General features: G+C 36.9%; 1 protein-coding gene across 2 annotated transcripts in view; it reads right to left on the bottom strand.

Annotated features, from left to right (window-relative positions):
* The window catches only part of ABCC4 (ATP binding cassette subfamily C member 4), a 152,887-nt gene that overhangs the window by 57,478 nt on the left and 75,156 nt on the right, over window positions 1-20,253 (bottom strand). For both annotated transcript variants that reach the window (XM_048933168.1, XM_048933169.1), the window contains exon 20: window positions 9,841-9,920. In XM_048933168.1, the coding sequence (XP_048789125.1) occupies window positions 9,841-9,920 (80 nt within the window). The remainder of the gene's footprint in view (window positions 1-9,840; window positions 9,921-20,253) is intronic.

Raw genomic sequence — 20,253 nt, 5'->3', positions numbered from 1 at the left:
TACAGTTCTACTGAGCACAGACCCTGACAAAATCAAAATGCTTAATTCAGCAGTGAGTACTTTTTTCTTTAGTACTACTACAAATTGTACATTTCCTATTTCATTCTTTGCTCGTATGTTTAGTACTTCATCAGCAGAGATTGCCTGACCAGTATGTATTGATCTTATTCTGCTCAGAATCCTCTTAAAAGGCCTTTTTTCCATGGAGGGACACATACATAGAGAGCAAAATAAAAAATTATCAAATATCTTACTGCTTTCAGAATAATAGATTGCAGGAGGCAGATCTCACATCTCAACAGTAAATGCTGCAAACAAATGGCTACTAAAAGAACCAGGAAATGAAAGGCAATTTTGACATCTCCAATACAAACTATATGGATTTCTCTGACCAAGGCCTCTTGCCCCAAATACCAGAGCAGCCCTCTAACGTTCCCAGGAATATTTCATTTTCAACTCTGTGACCTCTTCTGCTCAGTCAAGTACAACTGCTTGGCTAAAAGTCAATTCAATTCAATTTCAGCAATTTTAATAGCTTTGTGCAACATTTGAACTGTGGGCCCTTCTGAGGAACATGAGTTCTTCAGTAACACAGCTCTTCAGCTTCACATCAGTTACAAGCTTACAAACAATTTGCTGTTTGTTCTTACCATTAAAAATATAATATTTATCTACTTACTTTTTGGTGGAATTTCTGCATGTTTCACAGTGGCCTCTCTGCTCCAATTAAGTCAAAACTACGAAAAATAAAAAGCACTACAGTACCAGCTATCCTAAGAAATAAACTACCTTTTGGTAGTAACTTTTCTGGTTACCTTCTTTCCTAGCAGATATGCAAAAAACGCTTTTTAGCCTGTCTTAGGGCTTTGTTTTCCCAGACTATCCAGAGCTTTGCAACTCTCACATAAAACACTACTCTCCTACTCGAAATAAACTCTTTACTCCTAATTCTTCAGAACAACATGCTGCTTTGCAGTCCCTCAGGTGTAGGACACCTAACAGTGGCCTGACACATTCAGCACCCATACTTTAATTCACCCTCACAGGCCTCTGAACACCACCACATTTCACTGAGTTCAGTCATTCTCTGTTGGTGCATGTAAGCAAGAAAAAAGAAACTTCCTTCTATGATTATTTACTGCGATAAGTGCATGCCGTTCATAATTTATTACATTTTCTCTCCATCAGGAAGGCCTTTTGATTATGACAAATCATCAACACACCACAGCAAATAACTGATACTGAGTCCCCAAGTTCAGACTTCTCTGAGTAAGAAAACTGAAAATTCTTTCTTATGTTAAGTGATGCATGGACAACTTCACAAATTGGATACCAAAGCCAGCAAATTCTCAGTTTCAGAAAGATCTAAAACCTTTATTTTAGCATGAAATGAGTGACTTTCATAATGAGAGCTCTGCTTGTTTAAACATCAGGCTTATTTCAAAATCCAGTGTGAAAAAAACCAGAAGGCAAAGAAGATTGAGGGAAACAACTGTGGAAGAAAATGCAACCACTCAGCACTCTATTCTTCCACAGTGTGGGAACTGCTATTGTCTAGCTCTTGAAAACATTATATTGACATACAAACTTTTACAATTTCAAGAGCGCAACCCAAATTAATAAAAAACTTTAAATGATATAAAGCTGTTATGTAATATAAGACAAAGAGATAACAAGCTTCACAAAGACATTTGACATTCAGTTCCCCACTGAACTCATCTTTTTCTGCCCACATTGAAGCCACTGTGTCTCAAAGAAGGAACTCATCCGGAGTTTTCAAATCAGATGTAGGGTTCCCCACAGCTAGATCACAGCTTCAGATCTCATGAAAAGCACGAAAAAATTGTTATGTTCTGCATGAGATGTACACATAATCCTGGCAGCACATTTTTATGAGATGCAGTCTTTTTTGCTGGAGATAACTCCTTGTCTCACATGCTTGTTTTGGGAATAAATATGCATCATGATTTAACACACACCACTTATACGGCTTAGTAATTCAAATAACCTCAAAGTTTCCCCTTCTCTCCTGAATCAAAAGTAAAATCTCCAGTCCTTTTGCCAAACAGTGAAATCCTACTTTGTTTGTAAGCACACATCCTATCTACACCATATCAGTAGTTAAAGGCAATCTAGAAGATTTGTACTTATCACCATTCTGAACAGGATTGTTACACTCTATGACTGACAGCAGAATTAAAAGATTTCTAGCTACTGTGAAGTGTTAGAAATGTTAATGATCTTTGGAAGTTTTCAAAATAACAATGTTTGAGCTACACTAGAGATGTGAAAGAGCACAACAATGCTTAAAAAAAAGAGTTTAAAAAAGTATAAATAATAATAAAAATTCTCACTTGGGCACCTAAAGCAGAAGTAATACTGTAGAATTATTATTATTTTTTTAATATAAGTTCACTTATGCCGGAGTACTTCCTTGCTATCTTTCAGTGTAAGAAAAGCAAACAAGGAAACACCTTCTAACAGATACAAAGAGCCCAGATGAACAGAATCTCTCTGGAATTTGCATCAGTTAAGATAAGAAAAATAAGTAGACGAGCTTCCAGATTACACAGAACTGGAGCACATTAGTGGACTTCCACAAAACTGCTCTGCTTTCTAGTAGCTGAAAACGTAAAAGAGAGTAAGCCCATAAAGAACACAGAGAAGGTAAAGACACACAAGGAAGCCAGATGACAAGAAGACAGTGAAATTATTTTTTCAATATATATATATTTTTTCCTATGTTAAACACTGGGTTGCATCCTCAAATTTTATTAATAGTCAATACTAAGTAATTATAACCCTAAAATATTTTCAAAGTTACGTTATATTCCCACACCAATCAGTTTCATTACTGAAATGATATCTGTTGCCTTGACACTAATATACAGAGAATGACGTCTGCACACAATGATTTCTGAAAAAATTCTACCTATCAATGTAAATAGGAAAAAAAATGAGGTGAGAAAAAGAATTTGGACTGATTTCATAGAGCTGCTCAAGTGAGAACAAACCTATAGCTTTCCGTAGAGAATTGAAGTCTGTGTAAGTAGGAAACCACCCATACAGATATGAACAATGAGAATACCTATGCAGTTCATGTGATGCAAGAGACTTATCTTTAAATTCCAAGAAATATGATGACGGGCCCAACGTAAAGACCAGCCGTAGTTTTGGCATGATCCCCACTGCTGGTCACTATCAAGAAGACTAATTGGCTGCTGGGATTTAACAATCAAGGCATTCAGCAACCAAGCAACAAAAGGTCAATAAAGGATTGCATTATTCAGTCAAGTGGCTATTCTAAACTCGCAGCTCCTGTATGTTGGTACTGGAGATACCAGTGCAAGCCAAGTCTCATTCTTCTTCCCCACCCCTTACAATGACATGGGCACAACTGACAGCTGTGGGGTTTTTTTTTAGCATTGTAATATATAATTTCATTTGAATTCAAAAGAATAAATGCAAAATGGAAAGTATATACAAGTATCAAGTGGCTATATCTAAAATTAAAGTTAGCTTTCTACAGTGTTAATTTCAACCTTTCCTGAAATTAGAGTTCAAAAGTAACCAGTGAAAAAAATAAACAGTCCTGTTATTTTCCTATTTTCCTGTTAGTTTTAATTGGCCTTTCGTTGTGCACCAACAGACGCACTGTAGCATACATCTCTGAATTTTAGTTTCATAGCGAAAGTTCGGTGAGATTTCAGCAGTCAACAAGTAACTTGCTTTTAAAAAAAACACATAAAAACAAAGGAGAATAAACTTATTTACTATTTAAACTTCACCACACAGAGCCTTGGGATAAAATCATCATTAAAAAACATTCACTAGAAGGGAAACCCGAAGGTCTCTCCAAGATACATGACTGCTCTGTGTACCACCCATGTTATAAAGTACTTGTGGACATTTAGCACAGATTCAATCACTGCATTTTTTTTCTTTTTTTGGTCACAACATATTTAGAGATTATATTTTGCACATGCGGAAACAAATACACAAAGAACTATTCTTTTATGAGCACAAACATCTCCTGAAACCATCTCACATGCCTACATACGAAACCTAACTAAACTGAAAGAAAACAAACAAACAAAAAAACTAAAAAAAAAAAAACCCACCCCACCTCTCACAGGGATCACAAAATAACAAAGTCATTGTTAAACTAAAAGATACTGGAATTCCTTTTACACACTTTCCCTGACACAATAAATCTTCACACAATAAAATGCAAGGGTCAGTGGTACGGAAACAAGTAACGGCAGTTCCACTCTTTTGCACATATGAAACCAAGTGACCCAAGCTATTATTCCAGTCTGAGGCACTTTTTGTTCCTAATATCCAGATGCAGCAGCTTTTTTTTTTCTCCTTTTCTTTCCTTCTTTTTTTTTAATAAAAAAAGAAATGACTGTGGACACCTCCTTCACATTTTCCTTTTCTTCAGCATTTTCACTTCATAAAGCTGCAGTCAATGTGTTTTGTGTGTGGTGAGAAGGGAATGGCACATTCAGTGGTGGTCTCAGCCACAGCCTACATTGGTGGCTCAAGTAGTCTCAGGATTAGGTCTTTGTGTGTGATGAAAGGATATGAAAAGTCAGTTATTTAAACGCAGTCAAGCTGTTGATTTTGGGGAGGAAAAAGGTTTTGCAATTCAGTTTTCCTCAATAAATCACTGCCCTTTTCCAAGGACAGCTGCAGATAGTTCACATGTTCACAGTGTTCTCCAAAACCAAAACAAATCATGATTTTTTCCCCCCAGTTCAACACGGGAAGAAATCAAAATTAAGGCGCCATTGCATGAAGTTACTTAAATTCAATAGAAACCGAAGCAGAAAATCATCTTTGTTAAAAGGTAATGAGATTACTGAAGAAAGGGTAAGAGAGTACAGGAAGAAAGAACAACTCTTTAAAATTTATCATTATAATGAACAGAAGAGCAGAAGTCTGATATATACTTCAGCATCCAATAAATATTCTGTTTATAGGCACAATTTGCAGTTAACAACATATCACCTCGTGCACTCATCCATTGATGCATTGATGAAGACCACATACCAAAGATGTTTAGCCTCTGCAGATCTATCACAAATGAAAGCTCAGGTACTGAAAAGAAACCTTTGATGAGCCCTCAAAAATGCAGCATCCATACTATCAGCTACTTGGGAACATCTGGGCTAATGTGCATAAAATACTACCGAATGGATTGGATTTCTAGTACTTTCTCACAAAATTACTTTATTCTATTTCTTAGTTGATCCTCTCTCAAACAAGTATGGAATGTTTTACTAATGCTGCACTGAGCTAGAGACTGTTAACCATTTTAACCATGATATTTCAGATTCCAAGCCCCATGCCTATCTCTGGAACCTGCATCAACAGAGGTGAAGGCAGGAGGAGGAACAGCAGCTGGTTAAAACATACAACATCAGCTGGTATTTTCAGAGAATAAGAAAATTAAGTCACAAAATCCCAGTTGTTTTGACTTCAGTTCAAAATTTCTTCCTTTCAACTTATAAAGAAGATGATCAATTTCATATCAAACAGAGAATGCATTTCTGCAATTATTTATATTTGAGCAGCTCTTGGAGGCTGCTGTCAGGCCTGCCTTCTGATTAAACTAAGAAATATATAAATACAGTATACAGATCTAAATGAAGTAGGTGCTCAAATCCTCTTAGAAGAATTTAAAGCACTGTAATGACCCTTACATAAGCAGTGACATACCTGAAGAGACTGCAGGATATGTAAAAATACATAACTCAGAGAAGGAAAAAGAAAGGGAGATGGAGAACTGAGGCTGAGGAGGCTTACAGTACTGAGGTGAGGGGTTAAAAATAAGCAAGCTCACTAGCAAAAATACATCACCATGGCCAAAAAGTTCATTTGGCTTTTTCACTATCTGAATCAAGCTATAAAAAATTAACATCTGATTTTACAAATACATTCCATGCTATATTTAGTGGAAATAAAAACTGTTGTAAAATTGCTTTTTAATTTTCACAAAGAAGTGGTTCAGAAACTTATGGCCAACCAGAATCCAGACCCTTTAGCAGGACAGGAGAGCATACAATTTGTTCTCTATGTTAATGAGTTCTGAATGGGACCACAAACATAGCACTTAAGATATCTCAGTGAAATTACATAACTTACCTTTGGTTTCTTCTCTGTTGATACGCTTTGCACTACTCAGTGAGCTCTGTTCAAGTGCTACACAGTTACATACACCATAAAAGTGTTTTCATAAGGGAGGCTTACTCCTGATTTATAAATCTTCTGAATATGATATTTTCTGTGAATGGATAGTCAACTGCACAAACAGGACATTTCCCATTAGCTGTTAATGTCCTAAGTTATGATGAAAAAATGAGTGCCTCCTCATAGTGAGGACAGCTTTCTGCCCATCTCTCTAAAGACAGGTATGCAATAGTCTGGTGCACTTAAACCTAAAGGAGGGAAGCTATGGACAGAGGGAGAGTTGGTGCTTTGGGAGCTACTGCAAAGCAGCATTCACAAAATCTAACTGGGTTTTCAGAAAAGTACACAAGACCTCTAATGTAATTCTGAGCTTGCTACAAATCTATTTTTTCTTTAACAACTAAATATACAGTAACCATCCACTGACTTGAACACGACTAACTGCTTCTTCTTCATTAATCCAATGAAAGATGCAAAATATTTACTTCCTTTACTTTAAGGAATTAATTTTCATGCAGTATAGCTGTCTAGACTAATCATGCTAATTATGACTGTAGCACAGTGTATAAATCTTATTAGGGACTCAAAAAGAACATTATCAACTTATAGCATTGTCTTAAAGTCTGTATTTAGAGTAATTATGGTGTTCTTAAAACTAGTATATTTTAATTATTAATGTATAGGTACTGAAACGGGTTTGTATTGTAGCTTTTGAGAGCTCAATTAGAATTTGCTTATTTATATATAAATTAAACACTCACTTGCCAAAATAGTAAAGGGCTGCAGTGCTTCACAATAATCCTAGTAATAATTCAGAAAAAAGAGCACTTCTTCAATGCAAATCCGCTCAAGAAAAGCTTCTATGCACAAAGTAAGATGAACCAGTTACTGCATTGTTTATTAAGTTTCACTTGATTCCTCCTGACAACCATTTAAACAATGAATGTTGGGAAATGTCTCTCAGAGAATCAGCGACAATGGCTGGGATCAGAGCTTTTATATTTAGCTAATACTGTTTTTAGAAAGGAGAAAATATTTCTTCCTGAAGGGATTATAGGAGGTCTTATAAAAGACACCTGCAAACAAAGCAAGCGACAAAAGATCTCTATCATAATTGATAACAGTTATCCTTTGTACAGATCTGCGCTTCTTCAGAAATAAATATTGTATCTTTGCTACTGAATTTCAAAAGACATCAACTAATCAACAAGCTTGCTGATCAGGAATAATAAGTTTTAGAGAACCTGACAAGAAGGAAGTGCTTATGTCTAATGGATAGCAGCCTGTTATTAAACAACAGCGAGTTCCTAAGTTTTCTTCTCTGATATCAAAGGGCACAGGCAAGCCTTCAGCCTGTATTCATTTAACAGTGTTCTGAACATAGAACATCTTCGCTTTTTTGTTTTGAAAAAGAAAAGTTTTTGCTTAAAATACAAAATTTCGCATTTTAACTTTTCCCCTTTTTTTTTTTCCTCCTATTTTTGACAGTTTTTTAGTAGCCTAGTTAAAAAAAAAAACAAAACAGCGTGAGGGGAAATGTTTGTAACATGCAGTTTACACTACAAGCTTTGAAGAAGAAAGCAATCATGTATAATGCAGCAGCTTCTACACCTTTATCACAGATCAGTTATATTTTGTAAGCATGTACTGCCTGGACTATGTGTACACTGGTCAAATAACCAGGCTTCCCAATTCCCCAGTTCTCATGTACTTTGCATACAGGTTACCTCCTTCCCCAGCTTGCTTTTGGAACAAAGCAGTTGTCTCTCTCAGAATAAAAACTGTGTCATTCTCAAGACAATTTGCTTCAGGGTCTGCTCCCAAAAGAAAATATGGACAAGACCACACCAGCTTTGGGTCCCTTCTGTTTACATGGAGTTCTCTAGCATTTTCCCAGCAAATTTTGCATCCTCAGACAACCTCACATGCCTTAAAACCACATGCCAGGGCATGCAAAACACCCACTCAGTTTCTTGCTATAAACACATCACGCAAGTGGGCTGCAACACAACCCTCACACTATTATACATGCACAGAACTAAGGAAAAAGGTTAATCTTTTTATCTCAAGATTTAAGGCCCAGAGGATGCTCTGGCCAAGAGTGGTATGTAGTACACACATTGTCCAGTCTGCTGTAAAGAAGACAAATGTGTGGAAACTCTTCTGTGTTGCTTGGCCTAAGGGCCAAGGACTTGTATGCAGAAAAAATGTTTTTGACTTTGTGGAAGTAACCCCTATGTTAAAAGAGAAGAGGACAAGGATTGCACAACAGCCTGATGCCTGATCTTCCAGCCAAAAGGAAAGGCACTTACATATTGTCCCAAGAGAGCTGAAATAAAATATAATATTCTGTCTAAATGATTGTTAATGAGACTGAAGAAAATTTGGAATCTTTGTAAACTGTAGAAAATGGGTAGTGTACTATGAAAAATGTTGATATTTCATTTTCAGGAAATAATTTATCAAGGCCTTAACATAGGCATTTGAATTCTTCATATTTGCTATGAGCAACTGTAACCCACCCACCCACCCCCACACACACAAAACTACCCAAGAGCAAACCAGCACTTGCTTTAATTGTCAGGTAAAGCACAGTGCCCTCCTTTATTCCCCAAAATAGCATGACGCGCTATAAAGCTTGAAAAACAGCTGCATATTTCAATTCTAAGAGCTTAACTAAAGTAGGATAGCTCTTTGGAATCTTTAGGTTTTTTTCCCCTGTTCTTGAATTATTACATTTTATTATTACATTAACAATGTATTTAGTCTTGCTTTTATGAACCTGCAATGTCTTTGGTTTAATTTTAAAGAAGTCAAAGCAAAGTTGAAATCCTGATTGAGAGAGGAAGAAAAGTTAGCAATCACACCTTAATAAACATTTCTGATTGAAATATTACAGGGCTGATCCACTAAGTGGATCCAGAAGATCCACTAAGCCATTTCTTTTGTCTAGCTTCCATGACTCTGTCTGTTCTGTGATTCAAGTTCCTTTGATACAGTACAATCAATCCTTTTGTTGTGTTATGCTTTCCACAGAGTTTTATAAGGAGGATTAACAGAAACTGCAACAGAAAAATTACCTTGGTGTCATATATAATCCTTTCATCATCATCGAAATCTCAGTGCTTTGTCCATCTTTTTTTGTCTGTAGTAACTTATTTCACTTGTTCCTATTAAGGCTATTATATTCACCTTATTACTACTAATCTTTTCTTTGTAAATAGCCACACCTATTTTAATCCAAAATGGTGTGGTAAGCATTTGATTCTTTGTGGAAGTAGACACATAATTAGGTTAATCTGTGCTATCTTTTCATGTGAGTTGATTGTTTCTTTACTATGGACATATTTCTTATAACAGCAATAAGCTTGCCAGATTGCTTGGAGGCAAATCAGGAGCAATTTACCAAGCATGTAGCTACTATGAGCTGAAATCCTGACATAATAGCAAGCTGTGTATAGCCACTCCTACCTGCCAGTTATTACTCATGTTAGCTTTTTACTGACACACTGAATTTCAACCACACCTTTCTTTCACAAACAAGCATTTTCCTTAAACTAAACTACATCTGTAATAAACAGCTCATTTTCTCTGAAGCCAACAGGAATCTAAATTCAGAATGCAGTTTAGAAGCAAATGAATTACCTGCACAAAATCCAAAAATGTCAATGGAAGCAAGTCGTCCAGATGGCCAATATCTTTTGAGAAACGATTTAAGATTCTTCCTACAGAAGTTGAGTTGGAAAAGAAAAAGGAAAAAAAGGTAAATATTGTTCCTTAAAAGATAAAAATACCTTAAACTATACTTAACAATCAAATAGAAGCAGCTGGTATCTAAAAAGATACCTTCTGAAACCACCATGGAAGACCTTTTACAACCAGTGCAATGTATTTTGAGAAGAATACTTTTTAAGAAATGCTTTTATTTAAACATAAAAGATTGACTACAAAGCTGATGTTGTTCTTTTCCGGCAGTTCAGGCTAATAGTTCAACAGAACATAACAGGTGAAACTTTATATATTCAGTCTGTGCACATAAAGGGGATTGAAGTATTGGCACCCTAATACAAGTTTCATCAAGTAACATCAGCCAGAATCTGCTTCTGGCCTTGAGTGAAATTCACTAGTGCATGCATGTCTTAGATAGATCACAGTTGATCTAACTGATCCTTTTTAGTATTTCTGTTCTCACCCCTCCTTTGTGAATCCAAACAGCAGGCATTTCTCAAATAAAACTTAAGGTAGATTTCTGTTTGTGCAGGTTTACGTTTAGATTTATTCAACACCTTGACAACACTGCTCTTCATTAAAAGGAATAAAACAATTTTTAATCTGCTGTCACTGAAGCATTTACACTCTTCTATTTTCCCAAGTTCTACATGAGTGAAAAAAAATCAGTAAGAGCAATAGCTCTTTAATAATTAAAGTCACAACACTGCCACCCATAAGTGGATTAGTATCTTTCTCTATTAATTGATATTTCGACTCTACAGGAAAGAAACTAAGCTAAGGATGGGAATCTGTCTGTTATAGGGTGTGCAATGCCCATACATGCATTCACATTGCTTTTTTATCTACGTATATCTTGATTCAATTATTACTTCTAACTGGTACAAACACATTCTCTGCATTGGCAACAAAAGACTTTTTTTCCCTTTTCAAAGGAGCTCATTAAACTGAAAGTAGTTAAGTTTTAAATTTCCATGGAGTGCACTGGAGACATAATTCAGAGACAACAGCATAAACAGAAGCAACTTCTGTAGCAACCATCATTCTATTTTTCAGTTGATGGCCGTCTCAGAATTACAGATTTTGTTGTGTAACACTGATTTCTTTTTGAAAGGAATTTTCGTTCCACACCAACCAATATGCAAAATCCTCCTCAGGGCTGGGACTCCAAAGATTCTGTTGGCAAACAGCTTGTTCTGCAGTACTCCAGTCCAAAGGCAGTTATGTCAAACATCAACTTAGCATGAATCCTATTTTGGTGCACTGCACATGCAGAGAAAGGGTAACAGCAGCACAAGATTCAGCAAAATATATTTCATAATATTTCTACTAGAAAAGGCAGCTAATGATTTCACTTATTTCACGATGGAACAGATCCATTAGAAGGAACTCCACGAAAACTTTTTCAAGTTTCCTTTTCCTCTGTCTTCCTTACATTGGGATTTTGCCCATGGAAGAGTATGCACACCCTGCACACATGCTTGAGATAAGACTTTTTAACATCTCTAAACATTGCATTCCAGGATATTTCCCAAAGATCCACGACTTCATTGGTCATTATCCACAGAGGTGCAATGATTCCTTTGGGCAAAGCTTTCCTTGGCAGCTTGTCCCAGAGAGCAGATGAGAGAAAGAACACGGCACAGTTGTTGGACTCAGGTAGATATTGGCTTTCTTTCTCCATCTTTGCCTCTTGTATCCTGAGCTACCTTGTTATATGTTACAGAGCAAAGGGCAGAGAAAAGGGCAGAGAAAAGGGAGGTAGCAGCACCCAGCCCCTTTGTGAATCACCATCAGGGGTGCTGACAACAGCCTGGCCCTGTCCCACAGCCTGGAATCTGTGCCCAAATTCAGTTTTACAATCTTCCATCACCTTTTAAACACAAGTTTTATGTGCCATGGTTACAGAGGACTGTCAGCCTCATACAGACTGTCAGCTGCTCTGTAAAGAACCTCTAACACAGCGGCTGGTTGCAGCTGCTATGTGGCTACCCACAGATACGGCATGGCTTGGGTCACTACCAGCATCCTCAGGAAGCAAGCAGTGCCTACCTCACCCCCATGCTCTGACCTGTGGAAGAGCATATCCTAACTTGTTCCTAGGAAAGTGCTGTGTTCATGCTTGATTTGGATGGTGAGGACAAGTCCTTAAGGGCTAGAGGAGAGAAACCGGCACAAAATGCTCACTGACTGTCAGAAGCATTTAACTCTTTTGTAGCTTCACTTCCAACAGGATCCTCGAGTTCAGTTCTCATTTTTTCTCCCTGCCTTAGATTTGAAGAAAGGCCAACTGAAGTTCCTCAAAACTCTGCAGAGGTTGAGTTTAGGTTTGCGCTGATCTTTTTGGAAGCTGTGACCATTCTCAATGATTTCCTGAAGTTTCATTTTTGCAACTAAGACTTTCAGGCTGCAAGCATGATACAGATCTGTATCAGTGCTTCTAGCTGATAAGAAAGCAACACAGATACAAATGAGAAGAGCCTGATGTTTGCATTCATCCTGAACACCAGGGGAGGTTGTGACAACGTTCTCTTTTACAGCAACACCTGGTGAAGCTGTTTGAGGAGTACGGTCACAATATTCCTCTGGTCTTCCACTCTCTTCCATATATCCACTAACAACCAATTACTCAAGTTCCTGCGAGCAATTAAGTTTCTCATTAATTGCCAAAACTGTATTTTTGGCACTTGCCTTTAAGCACTGTTACATTTAACAATTTCATTCAGTGCTTCCACAGACTACGTTTTGACAGAGCTACAAGCTGCCACTAGGAAAGTGGAAATTACTCTGACGTTATCAATAAAACATGAAAACATCTTTTAATCTGCCTAATCCTCTTTACAATGTAAATACAGTAATTCTGTAAAATGACATGAACTAAAATATGAGTGAGCAGAAGAAATGGTATATAAAAGATGTAACTTGAGAACAGTGGAACCTTTTACAGTCCACCTCATACAATTACAGCAATTTAAACACTGGGGACATGATTCAGCTGGTTCACAAATAAGTACTGAGGTGAATCTCTGGCAGCAGAATGTTACTGCTTGTGAATTTTCAAGTTACTGGAAAAAAGTTGTCCATGGTCTATTTAGTGTTTGCATATCGTAATTCCAGAAAACAGCACCTGAAGTCATTATGATTAAAAAAATGCCCTGCTTCTTGCTAAGAGGTCTCTTTCTCTCATAATGCCAGTGCTATTCCAGTGACTACTTTCATGACTTCAAAAAAGGAAGCAACATAGTTCTATTTTTGTGATGCTGGTTTTCAGTAATATTACCCTGCTGACTGTGTAAGAGAAGACACAGGCCCTGAAGATTTATTTCAGATCCTGTTCATAAAGATATAACTGCACTGGCATTTTATTCAGCATGTTCAGCACAGAAGGCGGCTACGGTAACCCACTAAAGCAAGCAAATTCCAGCACCAGATAGCAGAGAGCAGCGTAGCTCCAAGCAGAAGTGCGATACTTTGGAAACATCCACAAAATGCCCTGTAGCCATCATGATGTTGCACTGAGAACGATTGCTAAATTTACAAGGATGTCTGCAAGTAAATGAGGTCTATTTTGCAAGGTATGGAGAAACAACTGTCTCTACTTATGGGAAGCACAGCAAATCAGTGGCTTAGTTATGCATTATTAACCATGCAAGAGAAAACCTTCCAGATATGAAAATAACAGTAGTCATTTTCAGTCAGGATTCAAAATGCTTACAGTTACTACCACAGTTTCTACCTGCATTTGCAAAGCTAGCTTTTAGAGATGGCACTTTCGACTAAAGAAACTGTTGCACCTGCTATTCAGGAAGGACAAGGTTTGTACAAGGTATACTAAAACAAAATACAATTTCCCCTCCAAAGCTTTTAACATCCTGCTCTTCCAAATTCAGACCATCAACATCACCATACAATACCTAACGCTTAAAAAAGACAACATACATCGTGATCATTTCTGTGACACAGATAGGTGCTGTGAGACAGTATTTCTTACACCTAATCAGCTCACAAAAATCTTCCAGCTCACCTAATGCTTGTCCCTTTTATTGATGTCACTGAAATTCAGTTTAAGTTTCAAAAGGAAAAAGGAAATACTAAATACAGAATTTGCAAGGCAATTGAAATTTCATGAAAAGGCTGCAGAAAAAAAAACAAACCTCTTGAAAACAACAACACAAGAACTGAGCATGCTGATGTCACAACAGCACCCAAATTTGCAAATGCAATCTGGTGCTTTAATCATTCTCAAGCTCCCACTTAGCGTGCTGCGTGAGTAGTGAGCTGCAGAAGAGAACGTGCTCTTTTCCACAATTCCATGTTTGTTTTTACATTAAGTAATTTAATCAGAAAACACACTGTTGTTAAATTTTTTCCTTAGTAATTAAATAGCTATTCAATGCCAATTAATCATAGTTAAATAAAAGTCTGTCACCAAAGTGCTATGTACACATTTGAGACTATTTAATGGTCAAATACTTGGCAGTATCAAAGTTAAATAATGATTCATTAAACGTCCTCCACTACACAATAGTTAGGCTAAACTTGAAGTGAAAGAATCAAACTCCTTTGTTCTCCATGAAAGAGCCATCTAACCTCAGAATGTGATACTTTTTACTTACAAACTCTGTAGATTGCTTTAATTGCACGAATCAGAATGTGTTCAGGTGTGACAGACTCACTTTGCTTCTGCAGGTGCTTACTGATACTTTGGAATTGATGTTCAAACCTATCATCCCAATAATGAAAACACTCGACAGTGCACCACACCTACTTAAAATGTTTATACATACTTTATGATGAAAGAAATATAATCCAAACCGAATCAACACTTGTGATGTAAACACCAGAAAATAAGAGGATTATATATATATATATTTTTTTTACATAAGAAATGAGGATCTTCCACAGGACCAACCAAACGCCACCAATAGCATTCAATATTGCAAAATGTAAATTCCAAGGGTCAAGGACTCCAAGAGCTGCTGCACATTATTTCTAAATGTATTTGGCATTTCTAGTATCCTTTGTTGGCCACTGCATTCACTGAAATATTTCTCTGTAACAGAATAAAGCAGACATAGATTTTACATGCCTTGCAAAGAGCTCACTCTTTCTACCCACTGGCTTCACCATACATTGCAGAAATACTTTGTTACTCTTCAAGTCCACTGACTGGCTTCTTCAGAAAATACAGGTTTTAAGGAGAAAGGCCTTCCTTCTAGGGACAGAAAGCTTTTCCTTCTTGTGTATGTGTGAGTGCCTGCACAGCTGTGCACGCTTAGAACTTCTTCCTCCACCCTCACAAATGAGGCTAATCCTCAATCCAGACAATTTTAAATACCTCCCACTTTAGTTGAATACACAGTCTATTAATAAATGCTGCTTTACTTAACGTAAACAACTCCGTAGCAACTGGCATAACGATAGTTTTCATGTACAAGAACACCACACTTCTGAGGGGAAAAGTCTTCAAAATCCCTTTAACAGTGAAGACATGGATGCTCCCCCCATCACCTGGTCTCCATGAAGAAAAAGTAACAAATTAAACATCATCATCTCCCACTCCGCACTGCAAACTAGTAGAAACTTGTCTGAAAGCAAGTTGTACCGTTAGGAATTGATTCAGTAAGCTACTTAATCATATACGTAGAAATAATGAAAGCAACCCTAAGTGCAGCTGCACATTTGCCCCAAGCAGTTGTGCCACAGAAACATTCTCCTGGTTTAAGACAACTTTAATTTGAAGGAACTGCACTTTGCTGCAACCCGCTTTCATCAGCAAGGAGAAAGCCGTGCACATCACATTCTGCTGACAGTATGCTCCAGGTCCTGCTGGAAAGAGGATGCAGAGCGTAGGCATGAGCATGGTGACCGTGTTACTGCACTGTCATCATTCACTGTCCTGGGGAAATGCACCGTGACAGACCACACTGAAGTTTTTGACAAGGTGAGCTACAGGTAAAGGTGTTAACTTCCCCTAAAGAGAGAAGTAATCTACTTAAACAGTCCAAATTACAGATTATAAAGCCAAAGTAATTTTCTACAAACACGTGGCAGTAAAATAATGCTCAGACGTTGCCTGAGCATGTAATAACATAATAACATAATACTCAAAGGTGAAAATAAAAGGAATAACTGCACAGAACTGGCTATGCTTAAACATACATCCATTCAGCTACACTGAACAATTTTTCCCTGTCAGTGGCATAAATCGACAGCTCCACATATACTGTGCTGTGAAGCTATGGCATTCTGTGACTGGTAAGTCTGTGCTCATGCTCACTTTTCACTCACACACACAAACACACACAGAAAAAAATACTGTGGCTACAAGCAGCCTTCCATTCGATCAAAGCTGTGACAAAAGTGGATTGTCCATATCAAATGTTGGCAGCAAGCAGACATTACATCAACCTTGTAAAATACAACTATGAAATCAACGAAGTAATTAAAGATGGATTACTGCCTTTGAAAGGAATTGTAAGTTTGTGAAATATTTCTTCAGAAAGAAATCTGGAAATGCATCTCCTACATAGCTGTCAATTACTGATCTACTCTGGCTTTTCTTCCATATTTCTACAAAGAAACGTCAATAGGTCTGTTATCTTTTTTAAATATATGTTTAGCACCACACATCCACATAACTGCCACATACAGCATTACTGTCTTCCCTACAGGCATCCTATAAATATAAATAAGAAATGCTATCCCATTTTTTTTCTTTAGCAGCCTGAAACTGACAGGAATATTATCACTTTCTTAGACATTTGCAAATAGGCACGGTGGTGCAGGGCCAAAATATGCTGAGATCATAATATCCGTTTATCTAAACTGCCAGCATGCAATAAATTCAGGTGGGATGCTTTCTATCCAAATTAATTTACTACTTGAAAAGGACTTTTTACACAAATGCTGTCAAACAGGAAAACAGCTGGGAAATGGGAAGAAAATGTGAATGCTGTGTTTGATCTTATTTTTAAGTGTAGGATTTGAAGACGAAAGGATAACTATTGATGATGATAAGAACGAAAAACAGGCTTCTGTGCACATAATTTCTATTTTTACTGATGATGGAGATGTCTGTTACCTAGCATAAATATAATGATCCCAAGCGTACAGTTTTTTTCTTGAGCTTTACAATCCATCAGTTTAGCTCAGGACTCCAACAACCTACCGACTAAAACTGCCTTGATGTAGGAAACCAGAAAAGGTCAATGCTCCATGCAAGTCCCGCTTGTCCCTTCCTTAAATTGTATGGGATAGTTTATTTCCCTCTTTCAATACAGCCAGAGATGCATCAATATTACTATCAGTTATCACCAATCACAGTCTATCTCCCCAGTTAAGATACAATGGATAAAGCGTATGTAAATTCTTCATTAAAAACAAAAAAGCCCTGTAACCTTCCTTCATTCTAGAACTGCTTTCATGTGAAGTTTCCGAATGCTTCCTGCATTTTCATATTATATATCATTACCATCTAAACACATTAGCTATAAGGTCAGAATTTGTAACAGACTCAAAGATAGTTTTACTTCAGTTGCTACATTAGGTGCACTTAGGTGGTCACAAGCAAAACAACTTATTTATTTTACAAAAACAAGGTAGATCTAGGGTAACATATCAATTAGCAATTTCAAAAATTATTGATCAGTGTAATACAACGTCCTATAACAATCACTAGCATTCACAGATTTATCTTTATTAGCTTAGTGTGAAAGAAAGCATTTGAGTCAATTAGAAACAACGAACTTCTGGCTATACAGCAGAGTTTTACCCTCTAACTAAAGTACAGAGCCACATCTTCACTTCAAAATTAGAATGACAATGGAAGTGGATGTCTAATGTGGCACAGATTGCCTCCTGCCTCATTGTAACACTAAATCTTTCACACATGATCTGTTATGAAGATTGCTCAAAGTTTTAACAATATCCAACTTCAGAGCTATTTTTTGTTTTCCTGAGTTTTGTGGAAGAAATCCATACTTAAACATACTGAAACAAATAGAAACTAAAAACCTACTCTAAGATACTATCAAAAACACAACTTAATTTCTGCCATGTAATGCAAAATAAATAACACCACAATGCACAAGCCCAACTGAATTTAAAAAATGTATTTGTAAGAAGAAGAGGGAGTACAAGAGTTGACACTGGCCTCCATCCCCTCCTGAGAAAAAAAAAAAAGGCAACACTTTGTGACATTTATTCAAGACCACATGTTAAGCTGCTTTCTATCTACCGAATTTTCTGTTGATTTACATCACTTTATTCTACTACAGATGTAAAGTTATCTATTTTATCTTCCCACTTATTATAAAGCATCATAAAGTAATAGAAACCTGAAATAGTATATATGAAATATAGGCTTACACTGGATTTTTACAGGCTACATCATTAAACCACAAACACCCAGTTGTTAAAGAATATAGCGAAGTATAGCTCTCTGTTCCCCTATAAAAGCAGTTAAGATTGAAATATGCCCCAATTGTTTTGCTGCTATTTTGAGGCAAGGAGAAGAGTTTCAAGTGAGTTCAACCAAACACTACCAATCAGGAGAAACTGATCTGAAGACTGCTGTTGATCATATTTTTACGTAACATGAGGAATGCTGCTCTTAGAGAGCTGGTGGTCATACATCAGTATGCATCTGTATAAGAATTAAAACAAAAAGGGAAAAATACATCACACTTTTGGTAAGGTTTTCTAACATTAAATGGAGCTTTTCCTATACTACTTATGTCATCAGAACTGGTTTCAGAGTAGGCCTTAGATACAGTATTCCAGAAAAATCTCAAGAGAAAGAATATCACATAGCTCCTGCAAATATGCTCATATCTACTCTTTTTATTTTATTTATTTATTTATTTATTTTACCATTCTTTACTTTTCCCAGGCACTGAAGCTAGAACGGCCAAATCAACATTCCAGCCAAAGATGTCAATAACCAAGACACTGAATATAAAGCTTCTCCCTCCTTAAATTCTCATCTGAAATTGCTATGCGGCAGATACAATGACCACAAAGAAGACAAGTATTCTTATATTTTGTCAATCAGATGTAATCAGATCACCTCCTACATATTGAAGAGAACACACTTTGCCTGTTCAATCCCATTTCTGAAGCCATGGAAGGTAATTCCATACAGACTACTGTGAAAGCTATGACAAGACTTCTGGCCTCTACCTAATCCATCCATTTTGGCGTACAAAGTCTTCGGGCAGCTCAAAGAGCAGAGCCATTTTACATCCTCATCTGATTGAAAACACACGTCTTCTGCTTCGGTTCAATCATTTTCTTCTTTTTAGCTTCAGTTTCTTTCTCCTTCTCTGTTCTTCCAGAAAATGGGAACTGTTTGGCAAGATTCCCTCTAAAGAGCAATTCCATCCATACATACGCGCTTTATGAAAATACCATTTCTTTTTAAGAACTCAAACCACAGAAGAGCTACTGCAACAACCCAGGTTTGGCTAGACAGAAATCGCAACAGATAACATCAGGTAAAAATCAGAACAGTGTTTTAGTTTGCTGTGCAAACAATTGAAGAATTTGCTGTTAAAAATTTGTGTGTTAAAAAAAAAAAACAACAAAAAAACAAAAAACCAAAAAGGACATCTTCTCCGTGAACTTAAAAATTCTGCTTCAATTTAGGACATTTTAAACCACATCTTAGAGCAAAACCTCCTCTGGTCTCTCCCGTCAAAGCTGTTCTGCCTTTGGATGAATCAGTGAGTAAGTATGGCACCGGAAGAAGGCAAATGAGTGTTTGCCTGAAGGCTACAGCAATCAGCATGGGAAGGACTTCAGCTGGATTCAAATCCCTTTTTATTTTTGCCTAATTTGGGGCATGGAATGAATCCTTTCCCGAGGACTGGGCTGTAGGGGAAAAGGAGGGATGACTTCACCTCCTCTTCAGTTTTGTGATTGGCATCAAATTCCCCTTGCAAATCTGGCCTCACAAGCAACCAAAAATCTTTTGTCTCAGAAGAGCTGAAGGCAACAACCACATCCTAACAATTTTCTTCAAGCAAGAATGCTGTCCAAAGGAATCTAGATATAGTCTGGCAATGCATTTCTTTGGGCCATCAGCTTCCGGCGGAAAAAAATCAGTGTAAACTTCTTTACAGCCTAAACTATAATTAACAACACTGGAATGGAAATGTGGGTTATAATATACATTCAAATAAGAAAAAAGCAAAATATGACCTCTTCTCTTCCGTATGTTAGATTCATTACATTTTTAAAAAAGTAATTTTAATAATTAAATGCTAAGAATTGTGAAAAATTGCATTGCATGGTATATAACTTTACTGTACCCCCTCTACTGGGCAA

The sequence above is a fragment of the Lagopus muta genome, chromosome 1, assembly GCF_023343835.1.
Source record: "Lagopus muta isolate bLagMut1 chromosome 1, bLagMut1 primary, whole genome shotgun sequence".
In the NCBI taxonomy this organism is placed as follows: domain Eukaryota; kingdom Metazoa; phylum Chordata; class Aves; order Galliformes; family Phasianidae; genus Lagopus; species Lagopus muta.
The sequence above is the reverse complement of the archived record's forward strand: the minus strand, read 5'-3'. Positions and strand labels throughout refer to the sequence as shown.